Source organism: Epinephelus fuscoguttatus, linkage group LG2, assembly GCF_011397635.1.
Source record: "Epinephelus fuscoguttatus linkage group LG2, E.fuscoguttatus.final_Chr_v1".
NCBI classification, from domain to species: domain Eukaryota; kingdom Metazoa; phylum Chordata; class Actinopteri; order Perciformes; family Serranidae; genus Epinephelus; species Epinephelus fuscoguttatus.
Genome location: NC_064753.1, coordinates 36895514 through 36914347, shown reverse-complemented (window position 1 = coordinate 36914347; position 18834 = coordinate 36895514). Strand labels below are relative to the sequence as shown.

Below are 18834 nucleotides of genomic sequence, written 5' to 3'. Positions count from 1 at the left end.
GTTTGCTTTATTTGTCCTGATCTCAGAGAAACTGATACGTGTCACTGCGATTAAATCCCACTTCTTTTGCTGTGGTTATGTGCGTCTGTTAGGATTACAGCTATATTTAGTGCTATGTAAATCGACATCAGAGAAAAAGTCGTGCGGTGGCGGAGCTTCTGTACTTCATGCAGCTCTGGCGCTGTAGGTTCATTCCACCTCCTCCTCTGAGCTTCTCATCCAGCGAGAAAATGCCTCAAGACTTTAAAATAATATCAGCGTATTTGTAAGCTTTAACAGCATCTTACTTTCCTACACAGTCCCCACAATACTGATTTACCACTGAGTGGAGATTAGGGAAACCTCCCCCTCTCCTCTCGTGTTAAAATGCAGCCCACTACTCAGACTTAAAAGAAGACACTGAACTCAAGTGTTGTAATTAAACTAGATTTTAACAATTGTCAGTTCTATTGTACAATATTGAACAGGAGTCACAAAAGTGCACAAGAGGCATTGGTTCAAAAGGAAGGATCATACTTTGTGTTCCAGGTTCAGGTGACATTAGAGTTAAACAGAGAGAGAAGCAAAAATGTCCCTTCATAGATCAAAACAGTGATGAAAAAATATAACATCATACTATCACCCAGTAAATATGCCACTACAACATATGCCTTTGATTTCAAATGTCTCAAGATGGACTTCCCCAAGAGCAGCTGCGACACCGTCCTGCAAACAAAGCCTCGATTATAAAACCTCCTGACAGTTTGGTATACTTTATATATTATTGTACATCTATAGAGACATTAGGTTAAGGTTGATTTACTTGGTATGTTCTAGAAACACTAGTTGCAGAGAGGCACCAAAAATAAATAAATATGTAAAACAAAAAACCAAGATTGTGACAGGGTTTGTAGTGAAAAGGCCCATGCCATCTAAATGTTTTCAGTGAAGTACACTTTCACATTATTCACCCATCGAGCAGCACCAAGTCCCCTCACCCAAAAATAACCACCACCATAACAAAAACTAGTGTGTAGGAAGCACATCAACAGCCTTGGAGACGTCTTTTGTTCTACGTATGGACGACAATACTATTGCACACACAAAGTCCTCTGAACACTACACTACACTCATGGGAAAATGGGGCTCCTATTATTATAGTTTGGATGTGTCTGAAGGAAAGATCCTGAGACAAGAGAGCTGTCCTTCTTTATGCAAATATAATCAAAATGAGTGTTTACTGAAAACACCCACAAGAGAGTTGATGACTTCCTGCTGCGGTCCCTCCTCAGACTAGTTTTTGTGCAAAACACCTGTTTTGTCCTTTGAGTTTATCACCACATTAACACCGTCGAGATGGGCTCGCCTGTCTGCCTTCCTCTCCTCTCATTTTATTACTGAAGATGTTTTTCATCAGGTTTTCTCACACAAAAAAAGCAAGTTATTATTATGGTGATGGTCATCACTTGGCCAGTTCTCCTTGCCAGGTAGATTTTGACTCACCTGGAGGCACTTTGTGTCACGGCCGTTTGTCATGTATGTGCATATAATCTAATGAGTACAAACTGTCTTCTAACACACCTGAGATAGACAAGAGGCAACAGCGAGGACAGTCTGTAGAAAGATTTGATCTAATTCTCCAAGGGGGCCACAAGGATTAACACCAATTACTTGAGTGATGCTGAACAGCATTGTCTTTGCGTGTTATTCGTTTTAGCCCTTTTAAGTCCCCTCTTCTACTCTAAGCTCAGACTGCCTGTGAAGAAGTGCTGCAGCCTTCAGAAAAAAAGACAGATGGACAGAATCTAAGAACCCACCACCAGCTTTTTAAAGCCGTTTCCCCCCACAGAAACGGGTAAGTAAGCTCAAAGTGTGACTCTTGATTTAGTTTCTGAATGCCAGCGCACAATACAGAGCCATTTGGTGGAGCACGCTGGCCTTCCCCCTGCCAGTCTCTCTCTCCCTCTCCCAAAAACATCTCTTTCTCACATGGTAGTGTTTATTAGAAGCCAAAGCTGATAGTGTCTGAGTGGACATCACCTTGGGGGAGTAGGTGCCACATAGTTTCTGCCCTGAAGACATACTGTAGTGAATCCTTCGTACCTGACCCCTGACCCTTTCAGCTCAGTGCCACTTTGCTCAGTTATCAACACCTAGCTTGGAGAGCCCCTGCCTGAACTCATGCAGCTCGTCTATCTTTCCATCCAGCATATCCATGAACTTCTTCAGCTCGCCCTTCATGTGGACCTGCTTCTGCTGACTGTCATCTATGTCCAGCTGAAGACCTTCTATCCTCCCCTCCAGCTCCTTGTTCTTCGTCTCGGCAGTCTGTGGATGGACATTAGGAAAAACAAAACATTTGTTACAGCAGTCAGCAGCAGTGGAAGCAGGGAAATCAAAGGGGTACTTTGTTGATATTCAACAGGCATTGGTGTGGGTAGTATGTGTAAATGATCTATGTTAGCATTCCCATTATCTCACCAGTGCTCAGATCTCCCTGCTCATCTCTCACTGAAAATCAGTTTTCACTGGCTCTAGGGCTGCTGCTTGAACTTCAGATTGTACTTCCACATTTTCATAAGCCTGCCACCACGGACCAAAGATTATAGAAGCATATGGAGAGAGACCCACCCCTCTCTTTCTAGCGCAGACCAAACTCAGGTCTGTAAAACTGGGCAGTGTTGATCAAATATAAACCAAGATTCCGTTACTGTGTTGCTTATTTCTTGTCTAAAATGTCTTCAGAAACATATTTTAGTGCACTGTTTTGCTGTGATTCAAGAATTTGTGAACAGGAAGTACGCGCCACACATCCCTGCATTGTCATAACAGAGTTTGAAATACTGAGATCAAATGATAAAGTGGCAGTGCTGGTAAAATATGAACTAAGATTCTGTTACTGCATTGCCTGTTTCTCACCTAAAATGTATTCAGGAATATATTTCAGCTCACTGTTAAACTGCAATTCGAGATCATTTGTTACCAGCTGGCAGCCATATTGTCTCCTGTGCCAAAACGGGTATGCTCACATTACATCACCCACCAGTGGAAGTGTTTATTGGTCGTTGTAGGTTTTCTACCTCTTGAGCAGAAGCAATTCCACAGCCCTTTTTCCTCTGTTCTCTCTGGTCCTGTAGCACCAATTGCAAAAGTATTTGCACCGTTCTACTGCATGAACAGCCCAGCTTTAGGAAAAGTCCATCTTTCCAGCTGTGAAATACTTCATAAAGAGGGATGTCAGGGCATTTGATGTAGCACTGAAGATATGTTCTTTTGTCTCTGTCTTAGCAGAGACATCAAACCAAAAACAGAGCTTCTTACAGCTACTGTCAAACATGAAATAAAAGCAGTTCAACTGGCCTTTCAGCATTTCACTCCTTTGCACTGAGTTCTGGGGAACATTTGCCAAAATGCTCTAAGAGGAAAATTCCCTGTGTACATCCCCAGGAGTTAAAACCAAGCTTTACATTTAAGAAAGGTACATTGTTGTGTGAGGATGGGAGGGTACAGCAAGTGTTTCAGACTAGCAGGCGACACGAGTGACACATTAATGCTGAAGATACCATTGAAGGGAGGGGTTTAAAATAGGAGTGCTAAATGGGTGTTGCGCCTGCATGACGGTATCCTTCAGCTGACTCCTGAAACCCGATCACCACGTGGGGTGTCGTCTTTAAATAGCGAGGAGCCAAGACCAAAAACACAGAGGTGGGGTTGGTGGATTCATTTTTTAAAAAGAAAACAGAAAAAAAACAGTTTTACTTCACTGCTTAACGTTATCTGAATGGACTGTGGCTGAGTTTTCATGTTGGGCCCCGTGGTTAGACGAAGGTATTTGAGAAATCCCTTTGTCTATGTTTCTCCTGAGTTTGGGTATCTGGTTAGATAAACTCCCGTTGTCACTGTCATTCATCCAGCTGGCTGTTGCAGAAACAAACCAGGCGGTCCAGCTTTGTGAAGCACAAGAACTTCAGGCATGCCACTGTTGGTTTTATTCTCCTCTCTGCCCCGGCTTGAGAGGCAGCACATGCATGACAGCTTGGATGATAAAATTCTGCTCTGAGTCAGTCAGAACAGGGCGACATGAGCGTCACTATCAATGCAGCTCATGTCAGACTTGGCGCAATCAGAGTGAACAGTCCGTCACCAAGCCTGGCACTTCTGGTTTTACAGAGAGTCTGATATTACTCAATGAGAAATCAGACTTGAGGAACAAGTGTTCTTTGTTACAAGATGACTGAGGTGATGGGCGTGAATCTGTCGGGTTTTTGGCAACAGTAGATTCTCACACCCAACAACCCACACACACTCCCACAGAAATGTTATCAGACTTGGTCATTAAAGCTCCCAAACAACTTCAGCTGTTTTTGTAGTCAGCGACACAGATCAAATCTGCGCCACTTGGAAACTAATAAGCCGTGACAGAGATGTAGTCTCTCTGTTTCACAGATGAGGAAGAGGAGGCCTTTTCAAAGAGGCAATAATCCACTCAGCGTTGTACCCAGGATGGACCTTTATTAATAGATACAGTAACCACAATGTGCGTTAGTGAGACACGTGACAGGAATGTTGTGTCACCAGCCCTCAGGCAGAATGGTGAATAGGATCTCTCATTCTCTGCCTCTGTCTGAGAGTGCTGCTTACGCCTCAGAGCCTGCGTGTTACCTCGCTTTGACAGACATCGTTTACTCACGTGTGCCTGCGCCGTAAGCTTGAGCTTTTATACTCTGCTGTAAATCACACCTGAGAGAAATGTGGGGGTTTGTGGGATTCCTGGGTCCTTTGAACGTACCTGCAGTTTTGCAGTGATGCTCTCGCACTCCGCCATGAGCTGAGGGATTATCTCTGCCTGCTTCCTCAGGTTCTCCAGCTCCTGGGAAAATAAATAGAGACCAGTTCACTGAAAGCAATCAAAACATATCAGGTTGATTCTGTCTACATTGTTCTTTTAAAAATCCAGTGTAGGAATCAGGTAGATACATTGGCAGAAATGAAATACAAGTTTTCTTTAGTGTATAATCACCTAAAAAATAAGAACTGCTGTGTTTTTGTTACCTTAAATGAGACATTCATCTATGGAGATCACCATGTTTCTACTTACCCAGAACACACAAGCAAAACACTGAGTCTAGATAGGGCCATTCACGTTTTCGCATCTGCTACTTTAACTAGCAGCCCATCCACAATGATTGCGTCAGAAAAACACTTATTTTTGTTTGTTTTGGAGAGGAGGAGACCTCTGTGGATAATTCAGCTCCCAGTAAAAAGGTCCCGAATAATGAACACTGAAGGAATTCTAACCAGGAGAAGTTTCAGCTGGTTGCAATCTGCAATCCTCACCACTAGATGCCATTGGATACACTGTTCCTTTAAGAATGGTGCAGCTCATTTGGGGAGAAAAAATGAACTCATGCGTGGAGCAGGAACAAGTGCATTTACATTAAGTTAAAAAGCCTTTTCCAAAAAACATGGCTGCTAACATTAAAACACTGACCACTTTCGACTTTAAGGTCTTTACCAAGGTGCTAAAGGGTGGACAGGAGTCAAGCATTTTATAAGCTTGGTAGGGGGTGTCACCCAATCCTGATTAATAAATGAATGCAGGTGGGTGACAACAACAAATTACAATTAGAAGCCATTTTGAAGTTGACACGCCTCCGCAGGTGTTTACCACTATCTCGTTCTCCTAAGTACAGCTCATTTAACAGAAGAAGCCAAACTTTTCAGATGTTAAAGACATGGTCCAACATATGGGGCACTATTCTTACTCGCTTTGTTGCCGAGAGTTCAATGAGAAGATTGAAACCAGTTTCATGTCTGTCTGTTGTGTTGCCAGTGTTCATGCTAAGCTAAGCTAACTGTCTCCTGCCTTCAGCTTGTTGTGAAGTAGCTCAACAAGAACTTTGAACAAAATACAAAGTTTACTCTATTATTTAAAGTAGCATACAAATAATGCACTTGACTCCAACTTTTCCGTACTCAGTGCTACAGACGCATTTCAGACTGTACCAAACAAATATGGCAGCAGCACAAAGCAGCTAAGGAACATTGAAGAGCAAGGTGAAAGTGTTGCGTGAGAAAAACAGACGAATGAATACTGAAGCCTTGATTCTGTTTTTCTGCCCTGTGCTTACATGTTTTTTTTTTCTTCTCAATTCAATATCTATCATCGCTCTCAAGTTTTATCTCTCCGCTGCTTTAAGCCACACAAACACATACAGTCTCACAGCATCTATAGCATCGCTCCCAGCACTTCCTGGCCAAGTAATAATTGGCTGAGTCTTTGTAGTCACCTGCTGCAGCTTTGTTCTGTTAGTTCCCGTCTGGCCAGCGCTGGGGTCAACACCATAGTGATTGCTTAATAATTCATAGGCATGTTTTTAATTGGAGGAGTTGAGCGTGTGCATTTCTAGACGGGGTGAGTCACTCGGCAGATGAGCCTCTGTGGGCCGTCTGTGTCAGTGCTCTGCAAACAATGAGACTTCCTCCCGCGGGCTCCTCGGTCACTGTGAGGAGCATCGTGGCTGATATGCAGGACTGTGGAAAAGCTGAAGCCCCCGAGAGAGCGAGATTCTTTGCTTATAATCTTATAAAATCATCTCCGGCTCTTTGAACTGCTTCCTTCCTGTTGTTGTGTAAGATATACCGCTCTCCAAGGAAAGACTTATAGGTTCTATTAATACTCAGGCTGCCAGGTGCTAAACTAGAATATTCCAGACACGCTGTTTACCTCGGGGAATTTAAAAGGGTCTTTACACAGCGGAGCCACATGAGGTCTTTGTTTTGAAACACTGTTTAACTCAAACTTAATGACTAGTTCATCAACTGATTAGACAATCAACAGAAAATGAACTGACAACATATTTGAGGATGAATTACTCATTTAAGTCATTTATTTAGCCAAAGAAACATTTGCTTCTTCCTGGTTTTTAAAATGTGTTGATGTGCTGCTTGTCTCTGTTTTAATGTGACTTTTAATGTCTGACTTATTGATCAGACTTGAGAAGCAACATGAAGACTAGATTTCAATGATATGTAGATTGACAGGAAATTTTCTGCATCTGTCATCGATAATCAATTACCCTTAAAAGTCATTTTTCAAGCATTAATGCCACATATTCTTTCCTTTTCTTTATCACATCTCATCTGTAGCAACTGGAGTGTTGGTCAGACAGAATCAGATGACATCAGCTTTAGCTAGAGGATTATGTGATCTGCAATTTTTTAGTTTTTATATTTTTTATGCATAACAATTAATCAATACATTATTCTGCAGACGATCTGAAAATGAAAAGATTGTAAGATGAAGCCCTGATAAAGATGTCACCTTGGACATTTTGTAACTGACTTTCTTTTTCCCTGTTTTCTAATTTGATTGATTCAGCCATCATACAAATTTCATAGAGTGTAAAGCTAGATTTGCTGCAGTGTTCAGGTTTATAACCTGCTAAAAAACTGTCAAGAAGTTCCTAATGGAGCTGTCAATCATGTCAATCACCGCTTACAAACTGTGGTCAAACTGTCAAACTAAGCAGCGCTGGTCAAATATAAGTCAGGATTCTGTACTGCATTGCCAATTTCTTGTGGGTCACAAACCCTCTCACTATACAGCGGGTCGTGTTCCAAAAGTGGGTCGTGGGTCCATTCTGAATGGACCTCAGGTGACTCGCAAAAATGTCAAGTTTGTGGAAAAACTCGCTTTATTTTTAAGTATAGCAAATTTCCAACACAGAGCTTTTATTTTGAAGTGCCGTGTCTTGCTGTAGAGTGAGTGACTAACAGACAGCTACTTAACAGAGACAGCAGATTAACTCGACTGCATGGCCAAACACAAGTATGATCCTGATTATATTAAACTGTGTGGACCTTGAACTAATGACTAATGAGAAACCTGGACCCTGTGGATGGACCAGTTGGGAACCACTATACTAAAATATGTTTCTGAAAACATAAGTAGTAAGAAACAGGCAATGCAGTAACAGAATTTTGATTCATATTTGATCAGCGCTCAAATCTGTGTTGTAGACTCTGATCGATTGTGTTTGTTTCCTTGTTTGTGAAATGCCATAAGTGCACTAAGAAAAGGCAGAGGAATGTTTGTTTTTTTTTTACAGATTGTCTATCTCATATACTACTATGTAGATAAAGGGATAGTTTCAGTAAATTAGTTATTTCTCATAAAAGTAACCAACTACAACCATAAGGACCACTATGAACAGAAAATACTGACATACTGTCTTCTGCTGTTGAAGCAGAAATACATACTGACTTATGAACTCTTTAACTCTTCATTTTGTTTATCTTTCCCTCTGCTTCACACGTGGCTGACTGTTTCTCCCTTTGATGATGACGGTGACGGGGAGACACAGTCACTTCAGGAAAACGGTGATTGCTAAAATTCAGCCTTCATCATTTATCTGCAGACAGAAAAGGCATTTAACCAGTGACGAGCAAAGGTCAAAAGACTATGTGGCCGCGCAGGGCTCATCCTCATTAGAAATAACAGCACCATTAGGCTCCGCTGAGCCGACAGTCAGCTAGTTTGGATTATAGATGACTGATGCAGTAGACATAAGGCGATGCGGCTAATGGCATTCGTGCCAAAATTCCCTGCTGCTCTGACTACAGACAAAGTCAGCGGCTGAATTTACATTCCCCCAGCCTGATTATTTTCACAGTGGAGTTCAGTTGAACCAAAACAGGACAAATATAAAGTAAATTGCTGTTAAAACACAGCCAACACGGAAAATAAGATAAAAGGAAATTGGGAGAAAAATTGGACAGCAGAAAGGTCTAGGCTTCGGTGGGCAGGTGAAGATAACAAGACCGATCTATACAAAAACCCAAGATCCCACAACAAAACCTATCATTTCCTGCTGAGGTATAATCACCTCCTGAGGGAGAGGAGTGGTACTGGGTAAGAGCAAGAGGCGAAGAGATGGTGTACAGTGAAGAGACGCACCAAAATGTTGGAAGAGGAAGAGAATGTAGAAGTGGAACTTCAGGAGATGAAGGGGTGTTAAAATAAAAACTGATTTTTTTTGATGAAGAAAGGATGAAGGGGGCTGAATAAATCCTAAACTTTCAAGGTAAAGTACCGCCTCCGTTGTAACAGAAATTATTGTTTTACAAACTCTTCCAGACAACCCTGCTCTCAGCAGTGCCCCTCTGTTGATTGAAGACAAATGTGCTGCAGAGGTCTCACCTGCTCTTTGTCCTGCAGCTCAGTCTCCAGCTCCTGCACTCGTACAGACAGCTGGGCGTTTTTCTGTTTCTCCTGATTGGCTTCGTTGCACTGAGCTTCTAGTTCTGCAATCTGCACACGAAATGAAAAAGATGTTTATGAAAAAGTAAATCAATGAGGAAGGTGTTGTAGAACATATTCCCATTTCCCTTACCCATCATATTTGTGTTTGTGGAATCCTAAATAATTATGCTGTGTTATATTACTGATGTCATATCAAAAACTGACACCAGCAATTAGAGAAAAAACTTGCAGCATGTTACAAAATAAAGAGCATCATTGCAACAGCAGCCCAGCTGCAGTAACAGCCCACATTGATTATGAAACTAAAATAATTCTATTTATAGTGAGACTCTGGTGCAGGAGCACAAAAGCTACCAAAATGTGCAGCACTTCACTCGCTCAGAGTGGAGAAACTTGGTGAGGAATTCACTCTTCCCACTAAACACATTTTAAGTAATAGATTAATCAAACTACAACAGAGTATATTCTCATTTTGTGAGTTTGCAGTGCAGTTTTGTTCCTTTTATAAAAGAGGCAACGGTGTTTCTAACCCGTCACCTTTTCTGCCAGCAGGATTGATGGGTGTGTGTACATTATTTAACTTCCCTGACTGCATTACCTTTTCCCTGAGCGTGTCACTCTCTTCCTTGCAGGCACTAAGTTGTTTCTTCCAGCTCTCTACATTAGCGGAGGACTCCTGCAGTGCGTCCACCAGCCTGGCATTATTTTCTCTTAAAGTCTGCAGCTCGGTTTCCCACTTCTTGGCATTGGTGTTGCTGTCAGACAGGAAAGAGAGGGAGACAGAGACCCAGAGAGTTATTGATGGAGGAAAATTTTTGACAGGTTAGTGCTGAAGAGCCCGAGGCCTGTGCCCACTGACATGACACATAATGCTACAAAATTCTCCCAGTCATGACTATTTAATTAGCTGCGATGTACATCACGCTGTCAGAAGATATTTAGATGATTAAAAAAAAAAAGAGGAGAAGTGGGAAAAGTCTCTGAGGTCTAATGAGCTGCAGCCCTGATGCAGTCCAACATATAGTTTGTTATCTTTTCAAACCACAGCGTGTGTTTCTGTCTTATCAATAAGATCAGGGAGGTTGTGATGTATATTTAGTATGCATCACTGTTCCCTTCCTTATGCATGGCTGGTTTGAAGTGTGCTGCTCTCCATCAAACGCGGACAGACTTGCATCACAGCATTCTGCAGTCCTCGGCTGTTTCACTGCTGTGACACATTTCAACAGAACAAAATCCCAAAGCCTCGTGAAGGCATGAAAAAGGGCAGGCAAAGACAGGGAGCAGTGGAGGACCAAACTGTGTTTAACAACCACAACCTGGAGACATTCAATGGTTCGTGTAAGGGTCAAAACAAATGTTTCTCCTCTGACAAAAAATGTTTTGTTTAGAGTCAGTGTTAAAATCACACAGCAATTTTACAGATCTGTAATTTCCTATTCATCTCTCTGAATGTTTCCCAGGAGGAACTTTCTAATTTAGTACTAATCATGAGAAAGAGTTGGTTGAGTTCAGTTAGTTGGTCAGAGGAATCTTATTTAATTGAACTGGCCAAACTAAACCAACATAAACATTCTTTAGTGAAAATCTTTTAAAATGATAACGTTTGAGAGGGGAGGAGTACTTAGATTTCCACAGCTGACTTTTTGTCAATAATATGGCTTCCTCTGAGTTTACAGGGAAAAGCTTTACATCTTATTAATATCTTCTGGGGCAACTGGATGTGCAATCAAGCTCGGGTCCTCTACCAGAGGCCTGGGAGTTTGAGGGTTCTGCGCAGTACCTTAGCTGTTCTAGGACTGGGCTCTTCTGGACAGAGACCTCAGATGTTGTACCTGGAATCTGCTGGAGCCACTCTCCCAGTTTGGGGGTCACAGCTCCCAGTGCTCAGATTACCACTGGCACCACTGTCGCCTTTACTCCTCACATCTTTTCTAGCTCCTCTTTAACCCCTTGGTATTTTTCGAGCTTCTCGAAAAAGCTTCTTTTCACCAGTTTGTCAGTCTGGATCTGGAAGTCCCACAGGATCTTAGCTTGGTCATTCTCAACCACCCTAGGAGGTGTCTTCCATTCTGACCTTGGGACCTCCAGCTCATACTCAGTGCAGATGTTTCTGTACACTGTGACAGCCACTTGGTTATGGTGGACCCTTACTTCTATTGATCTAAATCAGAAATGGCTGCGCCCCTGAAAAGGTCCAGTGAATTGCCCCTCCCCAAATCTGCGTTACTCATATCAACACATGCCCATGCTCTCTCTCTCTCTCCTACTTTAGATTGGTGAATTTCTTGTGTCCGCCCGCTTGCAGTTGCATACAAAAAAAAAAAAAAAAAAGACTTGTACCACTTTCAAAAGGGAGGGAGGTTTCATTGTGACAATATTATGACTATATTTTACTAAAATTATGCAATGTTAATATTTTGGTTCAGAATAAACTGAACATGACTGCTGGCCTCCATGGGCCCCCCTAACAGCTGAGCAGATGTTGTGCACTGACTAAACGACTTGTTCTGTCCAGGAACTTTGTTACGAATGTACGACTACATATGAGTTCTTTTCTAGGAATGGAAAATAAAGTGTTATCTACACAACTCTAATTTTCTTATGTGTATAAAGCATGTATTCCCAGGAAAGTTCTGCTAATTGGTCTTTTTTTTTTTTAACCTCAGGGCCTTTGATCCCATCTGGATCGACTATGTGAGTGATTTTTTTGTTGCTACCCAATACTAATTCTGGCTAAATTTGCTTACTGTAGTTCTGGTTAACTCGGATGCCCTTGGGTCATTTTAATCCCATCTGGAACCACATCTGGTGTTTCATGCAATTACTGATTTATACACAAGGCATCTGGATTATAAAGGCCATATAATCAAATGGCAGGGCAGAGCAGCGTCACTCTTTAGATTAGATCTGATGATTTCTGAGCCCTTTGGGGACGTGATATCATCCCAGCAGCAATAAAGTGAAGAGAGGGAACATTTGAGCACACTTTGGTGGAGAGAAAATTAAAAGACAAGAAAAAAATGGTGTGAAAGCGATCAAGAGCTGCTGTGAGTTAAAATAATATGATGCACTTTGGAGTGAGTTTAGCTGTATTGTCAGATTATGTGCTGCGTGATTTTGGGAGAACACATTCAGAGCAAATTAGATGCACATCACAGTAAAGAGGTTCATCTGAGGTTTTCATGAAGGAAAACCTTACCTTTGTTCGACTGCACTCTTGAGACGTTCATTCTCGGTCTTCAGCACAGCAGCCTCCGGACCAACATGAGAGATCTTCTCATCGTCCGTCCCATTAATGCTGGACGCCTGGTTGGTTGAGGGCGTCTCACGTCCAGACTCCTTGTAGGGGACAGAGGGAGACGTGTTATGGTGCAGGGCAGGTTTTGATTCAGTCTACCTTCAGTGTTCTAAAGGTCTGATGGGTTAAAATCTATAAATGTGTCTCATAAATCTTGCTCTGACTGTGATAAAGGGCTCTGGGCTTCTTTCGATGAAACACTGTAAACACCTCGGACACGTCAGCTATGACAGCGGAGGGGTGAGGGAAAAACTGATGCCAGTATTTATCATGTCATATGGCCCAGCAGCTTTGTGTGTCTCAGAGCCGAGTCTGGATTCTGCCATCTGGAGTCAGTGCAGGCAGAGAGCAGGCCAAGCTGCTGGATCCACCTCCAATCAATGCTGTTTACTGTTTACGCTGTTTACTCACTAACTGAATTATCAATCCAAGGTCGTTTGTGTGATCTGATAAACTTTTGTTTTATTACTCCCACTGGCTTCCTTGTCCTCTTAATTACTGTTGTGGCTTCCAGGTAGGATGACCTTTGACCTTTTTTTTTTTTTTTAATGACGATTAACACTGTCACATTAATTATTTCTGTTGTGTTGACATGTAATATTAAATAAGCCTCAAAGGCCTGAGTTCATATAAATATTTGAACTTATCTATTTGAATACTTGATTATGCCCAAAGCTATTTCTAAACACAGAATCTGTACACATTAGTGTTTGTTTAAAGGACGGCTCCATTAATTTTGTTTTTTGTTGTTTGGTTTTACATCATTCTGTAGCTTCCCAGTAGTGTTCCCTATGTATTCAAATCCGAAAAAATTCAAATTTTGACCTAAGTATGTATTTTTTAGACCTAAAATGCTATTTATCCAAGCCTCTCTAAAACCTGTTTCCCACCTAACCCAATGTAGATTTCTGCACAATATTGTTGGCCTGGGTTCGACTTCAGCCTGTGGCCTTTTGCTGCATGTCATTCCCCCTCTCTCTCCCCCTTCACGCTCATCTGTCCTATCAATTAAAGGCTTAAAAATGCCCAGAAAAATATCTTTAAAAAAAAATAAAATAAAACAATGTTGTTGCTACGTATAAACCCACATACTGCTGTGGACACATTAGTTCAGTTTTGAAAGTCACAAAATAACAAACCAACTTAACGATCGAGTCGGTGGTAGACCAGCAAACCCTGTGTGCTGTGAAGTAAAATTAATGTTTGTGTCAATGGAGTCTGGTGGGTGAAGAGAGCATCGATAACAGCTTCAGTTCCCTGTCAGAGAGGGCTGTCTCACAGCGAGCTAAAGTGGTAAAAGAATCTTAATATAGCGTACTCTTACACTGATGTGGATTTTTCTTTTTTGGTGGTCCTATTTTTGGAGGACCAAAATATATTTTGCTGCTGTTCCCGTCCACAGCCACCAGACTCCTTTGACAGAAACAGTATTTTTACCTCCCAGAACACCAGGAACTACCGTTCTACCACTGCCGCTGATTAGTTTGTGTCAATGTGTGACTTTTGGAACCAAACTAACATGGCGTCCACAGCTGTAGGCTACATTGTTTAGCTTCTGTGCCTCGGTACTCTTGTTTGCTTCTCCAAGCTGGGAACGTGCTAACCGCCATCTCACCGTGGGTAATACACTGCCTATGGATCCATTAATGTGTTCATACAGTACAAATGCAGTATTATATTGAATCTTAACGTGTCTTCACCTTGTTAAATAAAAGTTTAATGGCACCATGTTCCACCTCCAAGCTCAGAGCTTCCAAGCTAACACTTTTCTCACTCTCAATGATTACAATCAGTGAAGAGTGTGTGTGGGGGGTGAGGAATCAGCGCTGTAACCTACGTCACTACTTTCTGATAGCGGTTAAGTGGAAGTTTCCATTTGAAAAATACAGAAAAGAACACAAAGACAACAACAGTCCTGATTTCTTTGATGATGTGGTATTAAAACTTGGGACCACTGAGGACTATTGTTTGGTAAGATCTAGCCTTAGAGCCAACAATGGACAGATCCACACCAAGATCCTTAAAGGGTTATTTCAGTCCTGGATCAGGGCATTAGGAACTTGAGGTTATGCCATTTGTGGCATCTGTTTATTCCAAATGTAACGTACTATGTGACGTACAAATGCACTTTTCCTTCTTCTCAAACACCCATAGTTCCTACTCTAGAATCCACGTGTTTGCCAAAGTATGATCTCCAGGGTTAATAAAGGCTCCTGTTTATCAGCCATTCTATCTGACCAGAATCGACTTAAGACTTGAGAGACGGATATCACACAACCATCACTGCTAGGGATTTAAAACATATTTTCTTAAGGAATTAATTTTATTTATGAAGGCCATATAATTCATTCAAACTAAAACAAATTTTCTTGCCACGCCAACATAGGGAGGCCTTAAAAGCATATTTGAAGGGGCAAGTCCTTTCATACAGCACACATAAGAGAAAAATGAACTAGAATTACCGCTTTGCAGTCAAGTTGCACTTATAGTTGGAATTTTATTTCTTCTATGTTCAATTCTGAAAGAGGGTGACATTTCTACCATACCAGGGCTGTGGGGGGGGGGGGGTGGTATGGGTTCTCTGTATATATCTGTTTATTTTTCTCATGTGTATTTGTTTGTTTCAATAAAAACATCTTTAAAAACAAAAGGAGAGTAAGCTAAACTGAAATGTTTTCATCGCTAGTTTTTCTCTGTGGAGGCCAACAGTGACTGTAAAGGGGACAATAGCAAAGCAGAGGTGTTACTGAATCAGAATTTCAGACAGCAGAGAGATATAATTTACCTCAGAGTGATTGCTCAACGTCTCCACCTTGTCTTGAGACTTGTCCCTTGCCAGCTTGGCTGCCTCTTTTACTTCCTGGAACTTCTCAGCAAACTGAAAATATGAGAGAGATGTGTGAGAGCTGTGATGATTAGTGGTAATACAAGCGCTGAAATGTCACAAACGGTGTGGCTCGCCTTAAAACGTTTTGGGAGATCATGGAGCCAAATTATCTGGTGATAGTAAAGATTTAAGAATCAGACACAGGCCTGTCTTTAAATCCTTTTCTGATTGCTTCATTTTTTCCAGTTAATGTTCAGTTAATGACGAACTGTGCACTGTCACACTCCAGTTTTAGTGAGAAATACATAAATCGTCTCTAAGCTTGATGCTTTTGTGATTCATGTGATGCTGCAGAAATGTTTCCTCTCACCTTGGCCAGCTGCTGCTCCGAAGCGAAGCCCAGTCCAAATACAGTGTTGGCCCTGCTGTCCGCCCACTGGCCAAACTTTTGTGATGTCTTAGTGAACGTCATGTTGGGTGTGATGGTACTGTTGATGATCACCTGTTAGGACAAAACAACTTTCATTAATTTCCAAGTCTTGTTAGAGATCACACTAATAATCAATACAGATGAGCAGGCTTTCAACACCTTTTTTTTTTTCACAAATTCCAGGTAGCACGGGGTGAGTAACTGATGTACAAATTATTTTGCGGGTCAGGATTCCTTTAAAGAAGGAGCTCCAGCAGCTGCATTCACATAATGAATGATTAAACAAAGGCCAGTCCCCTATTGTAGCTCCATTGATACAGAGCAAATCTGTAATACCCTTTCTTAGGATGATCCATTTCATCAAAACAGTCTGATTCATATGCATGTTTGAGAGCCTCTCTACAATACAAAGCTATACTGTTTACAAAGCAATCTTTGGAAGTACTCAAAGACTAATTATCTATTCTCTCTATAGAGGGGAAAACAATTTATACATAAAAAGGAAAGAAATTAGAAATATATTCTTGCCAGATGAAAAATGGTGGGAGTCTTAGTGTCTCACAACGTCCTGTAAATCAAAGAATCCATCTTCAATCAGAAAAAATGACACACACTCAAAGAAGCTGAACCAGAGCTTATTCATTTTATGTTTCACTACAGAGTTAACTATACTTGCCATCAGGTTTCACGTGAAACAAGAACCGCGTTAGACTTGTAACATTTGTTCCTCGGTTCCTCTGTTCAGAACAATTGGGAGTGAGTATCCAAAGTTTTCTCTGAATTGAAAGGTAAGACCACATGAGCACTACTTAAAAGGGATACTCTGCTGATTTTCAACCAGCTTTGTATCGTAACGATGTGGGCAGCATGTGTAAATGAACTGTGGTAAACTTCTCTCCATCTCACCAGCGCCCAGATCTACTTGCTCATCTTCAAGCTCAAATCTGCCAGATGAGACGTTTTGCACCATCCGGCAGATTTTCGCTGGCTGTAGGCAGGATTGCTCGGGGCTGATGTTCTCACTACAGATTGTTCATTCCTGCCAATACGGACAAAGAGTATAGAAGTGAATCGAGGGAGAGAAAGCCACCCTACACTCTCTCAAACTCAGATCAAACAGTAAAACTAATTAGTGCTGATCAAATATGAACCAAGACTCTCTGTGCTGCCTTTTTCTCGCCAAAATGTTTTCAGAAACGCATTTTAGCTTGCCGTTAAACTTTAATTCAAGATTGTTTGTTACCAGTTGGGCGTGTATTGTTTCCTGTGTGAAAAAGGACAAGCTCGCATTATGTCACCCACCAGCAGGAGTGTTTATTGGCCTAATGCGGCACAGTGAATTCTGGAAGTTGTAGGTTTTCTGCCTCTTAAACAAAAGCAAATGCCACATGCAGCCCTTTTTCACTGCTTTCTCTGGACATGTAGCACCAATTTCCAAATTATTTTCATCTTTTTAACTGCACAGACAGCCTAATTTTATGAGAAGACTATCTTTCTAGTAGTGAAATACTTTTTAAATGACAACTCAGTTAAATGAAAAAAGAATTATTAATGGAGGTTTTACAGCCGCCAAAAACTGTGAGTCCAGAGACGGCTGCCACCTCACAATCTGAGCACCAGAGAATGGCTCACATTTTTTCGTGACATTGTAGGCGATAACTTGAGCTGTCAATTGCCTAAAACCCTTCACTTTGGAGATGTGGGCACACGCAGCAGCGCAAAGAAAGTCTCAAAGTCTCCCCACTCAATTTAATGTGGTCCGTCATAGACTCCAGAGGTGGGAGGATGTGGGTGGGGAAGGTATATATCTTATGTATCATTTTGTTTTACAATTTGAGCTAAAAATTTGCTCACAAACTTAATAAATAAAAATACTGACACACACAAACAGACAAACACTATATAGTGGCGACTGCTGACCCACTAACCCCTAAGTAGTCAAATTACAGCCTCCATATTTGCTACAGTACATGCTCACCTGTTGTTGCAGCTATGCAGTAAATCAGCTGCTCCAAAACATCTGCTGCAGTCTAAAATTGTAACCAGTGCACACGGCAGTGACAGCAGAAACCAACAGACTCTTAAAACACTACTTCAGCAAGACCACACTGCAGCGATGTGTGTTCGCTGCATCACCGTACATATAAACATGTCTAATCATATATGAACAGCTGGATGTGTACACAAACACAATCAGCTTTAATTTACTACTGCGCATGTACACAAGCCAAATCTCACTGCCAAGATATAAGAGAACTTAAAAACAGCACATGCAAATTACCCCCAACAATTAAGAAGAATAGAAGACAGTTTAATCACGGTGCAGCCCTTGTTTCATAGCAACATGGCTCTGATCACAGGACTTGAGAATTCAAATTGCTGACAGACTCGTGTCCTTTCCTACGCCCCCACCGTCTCCCTCTCCATTTTTTTCAGTGGCTGAGGTGTTAAAACACTTTACACTGCATCATTACTGGACACATACCTAAAAAAAGCAGAGACTGAGCTAACAGAATGAGGACATTAGCACGCAATCAATACCCTCTTAGACGTTTCTGACCCATGCAGAACAATACTAATGGATCCTGGAGACTGCACATACACAGAAACAGACCTCTATCAGTGTCATGCTGCAAAGATTACAGTCGCAACCTCTAATTCAGGCTGCATTCCCACATCAAGGGTTTATAAAGAGAGTGGCAATTTACCAAGGTGCCACTAATCTAATTTTAAAATCATAAAGCTTTCAGAGGCTTTATCAAAACAGTTACCTCATTTCCCCCCCTAAGAGGAACCTGAGCGAAGCCAGAAAAACACCGACATGTCTCATCTCAAGCAGCTGAGTGAATATTTAACAGAGCTCACCGTGTCAGCTCAAAGAGAAGTGTTAAGATAAGATGAAACTTTAATGATCATTGTGAAGAAACTGGGCTGTTGCTGCAGGATGGGGCAAAAATAAAAAAATAAAAAGGAAAAAATGAGGTAACCATACTGTAAACATACGTAACCAACAGTTTACGCATAAAATGTCC

At 41.5% G+C, this 18834-nt stretch overlaps 1 protein-coding gene across 1 annotated transcript in view; it reads right to left on the bottom strand.

The window, feature by feature from the left end:
- Window positions 1-412: 412 nt before the first annotated feature.
- Window positions 413-18834, bottom strand: part of homer2 (homer scaffold protein 2) — a 42391-nt gene continuing 23969 nt past the window's right edge. Inside the window, exons 3-9 of the mRNA XM_049599917.1 lie at window positions 15743-15874; window positions 15331-15423; window positions 12447-12586; window positions 9843-9999; window positions 9182-9292; window positions 4769-4849; window positions 413-2307 (exon numbers count right to left, since the gene is read on the bottom strand). Coding sequence (XP_049455874.1) covers window positions 2119-2307; window positions 4769-4849; window positions 9182-9292; window positions 9843-9999; window positions 12447-12586; window positions 15331-15423; window positions 15743-15874 — 903 coding nt within the window. The 3' untranslated portion in view covers window positions 413-2118. The remainder of the gene's footprint in view (window positions 2308-4768; window positions 4850-9181; window positions 9293-9842; window positions 10000-12446; window positions 12587-15330; window positions 15424-15742; window positions 15875-18834) is intronic.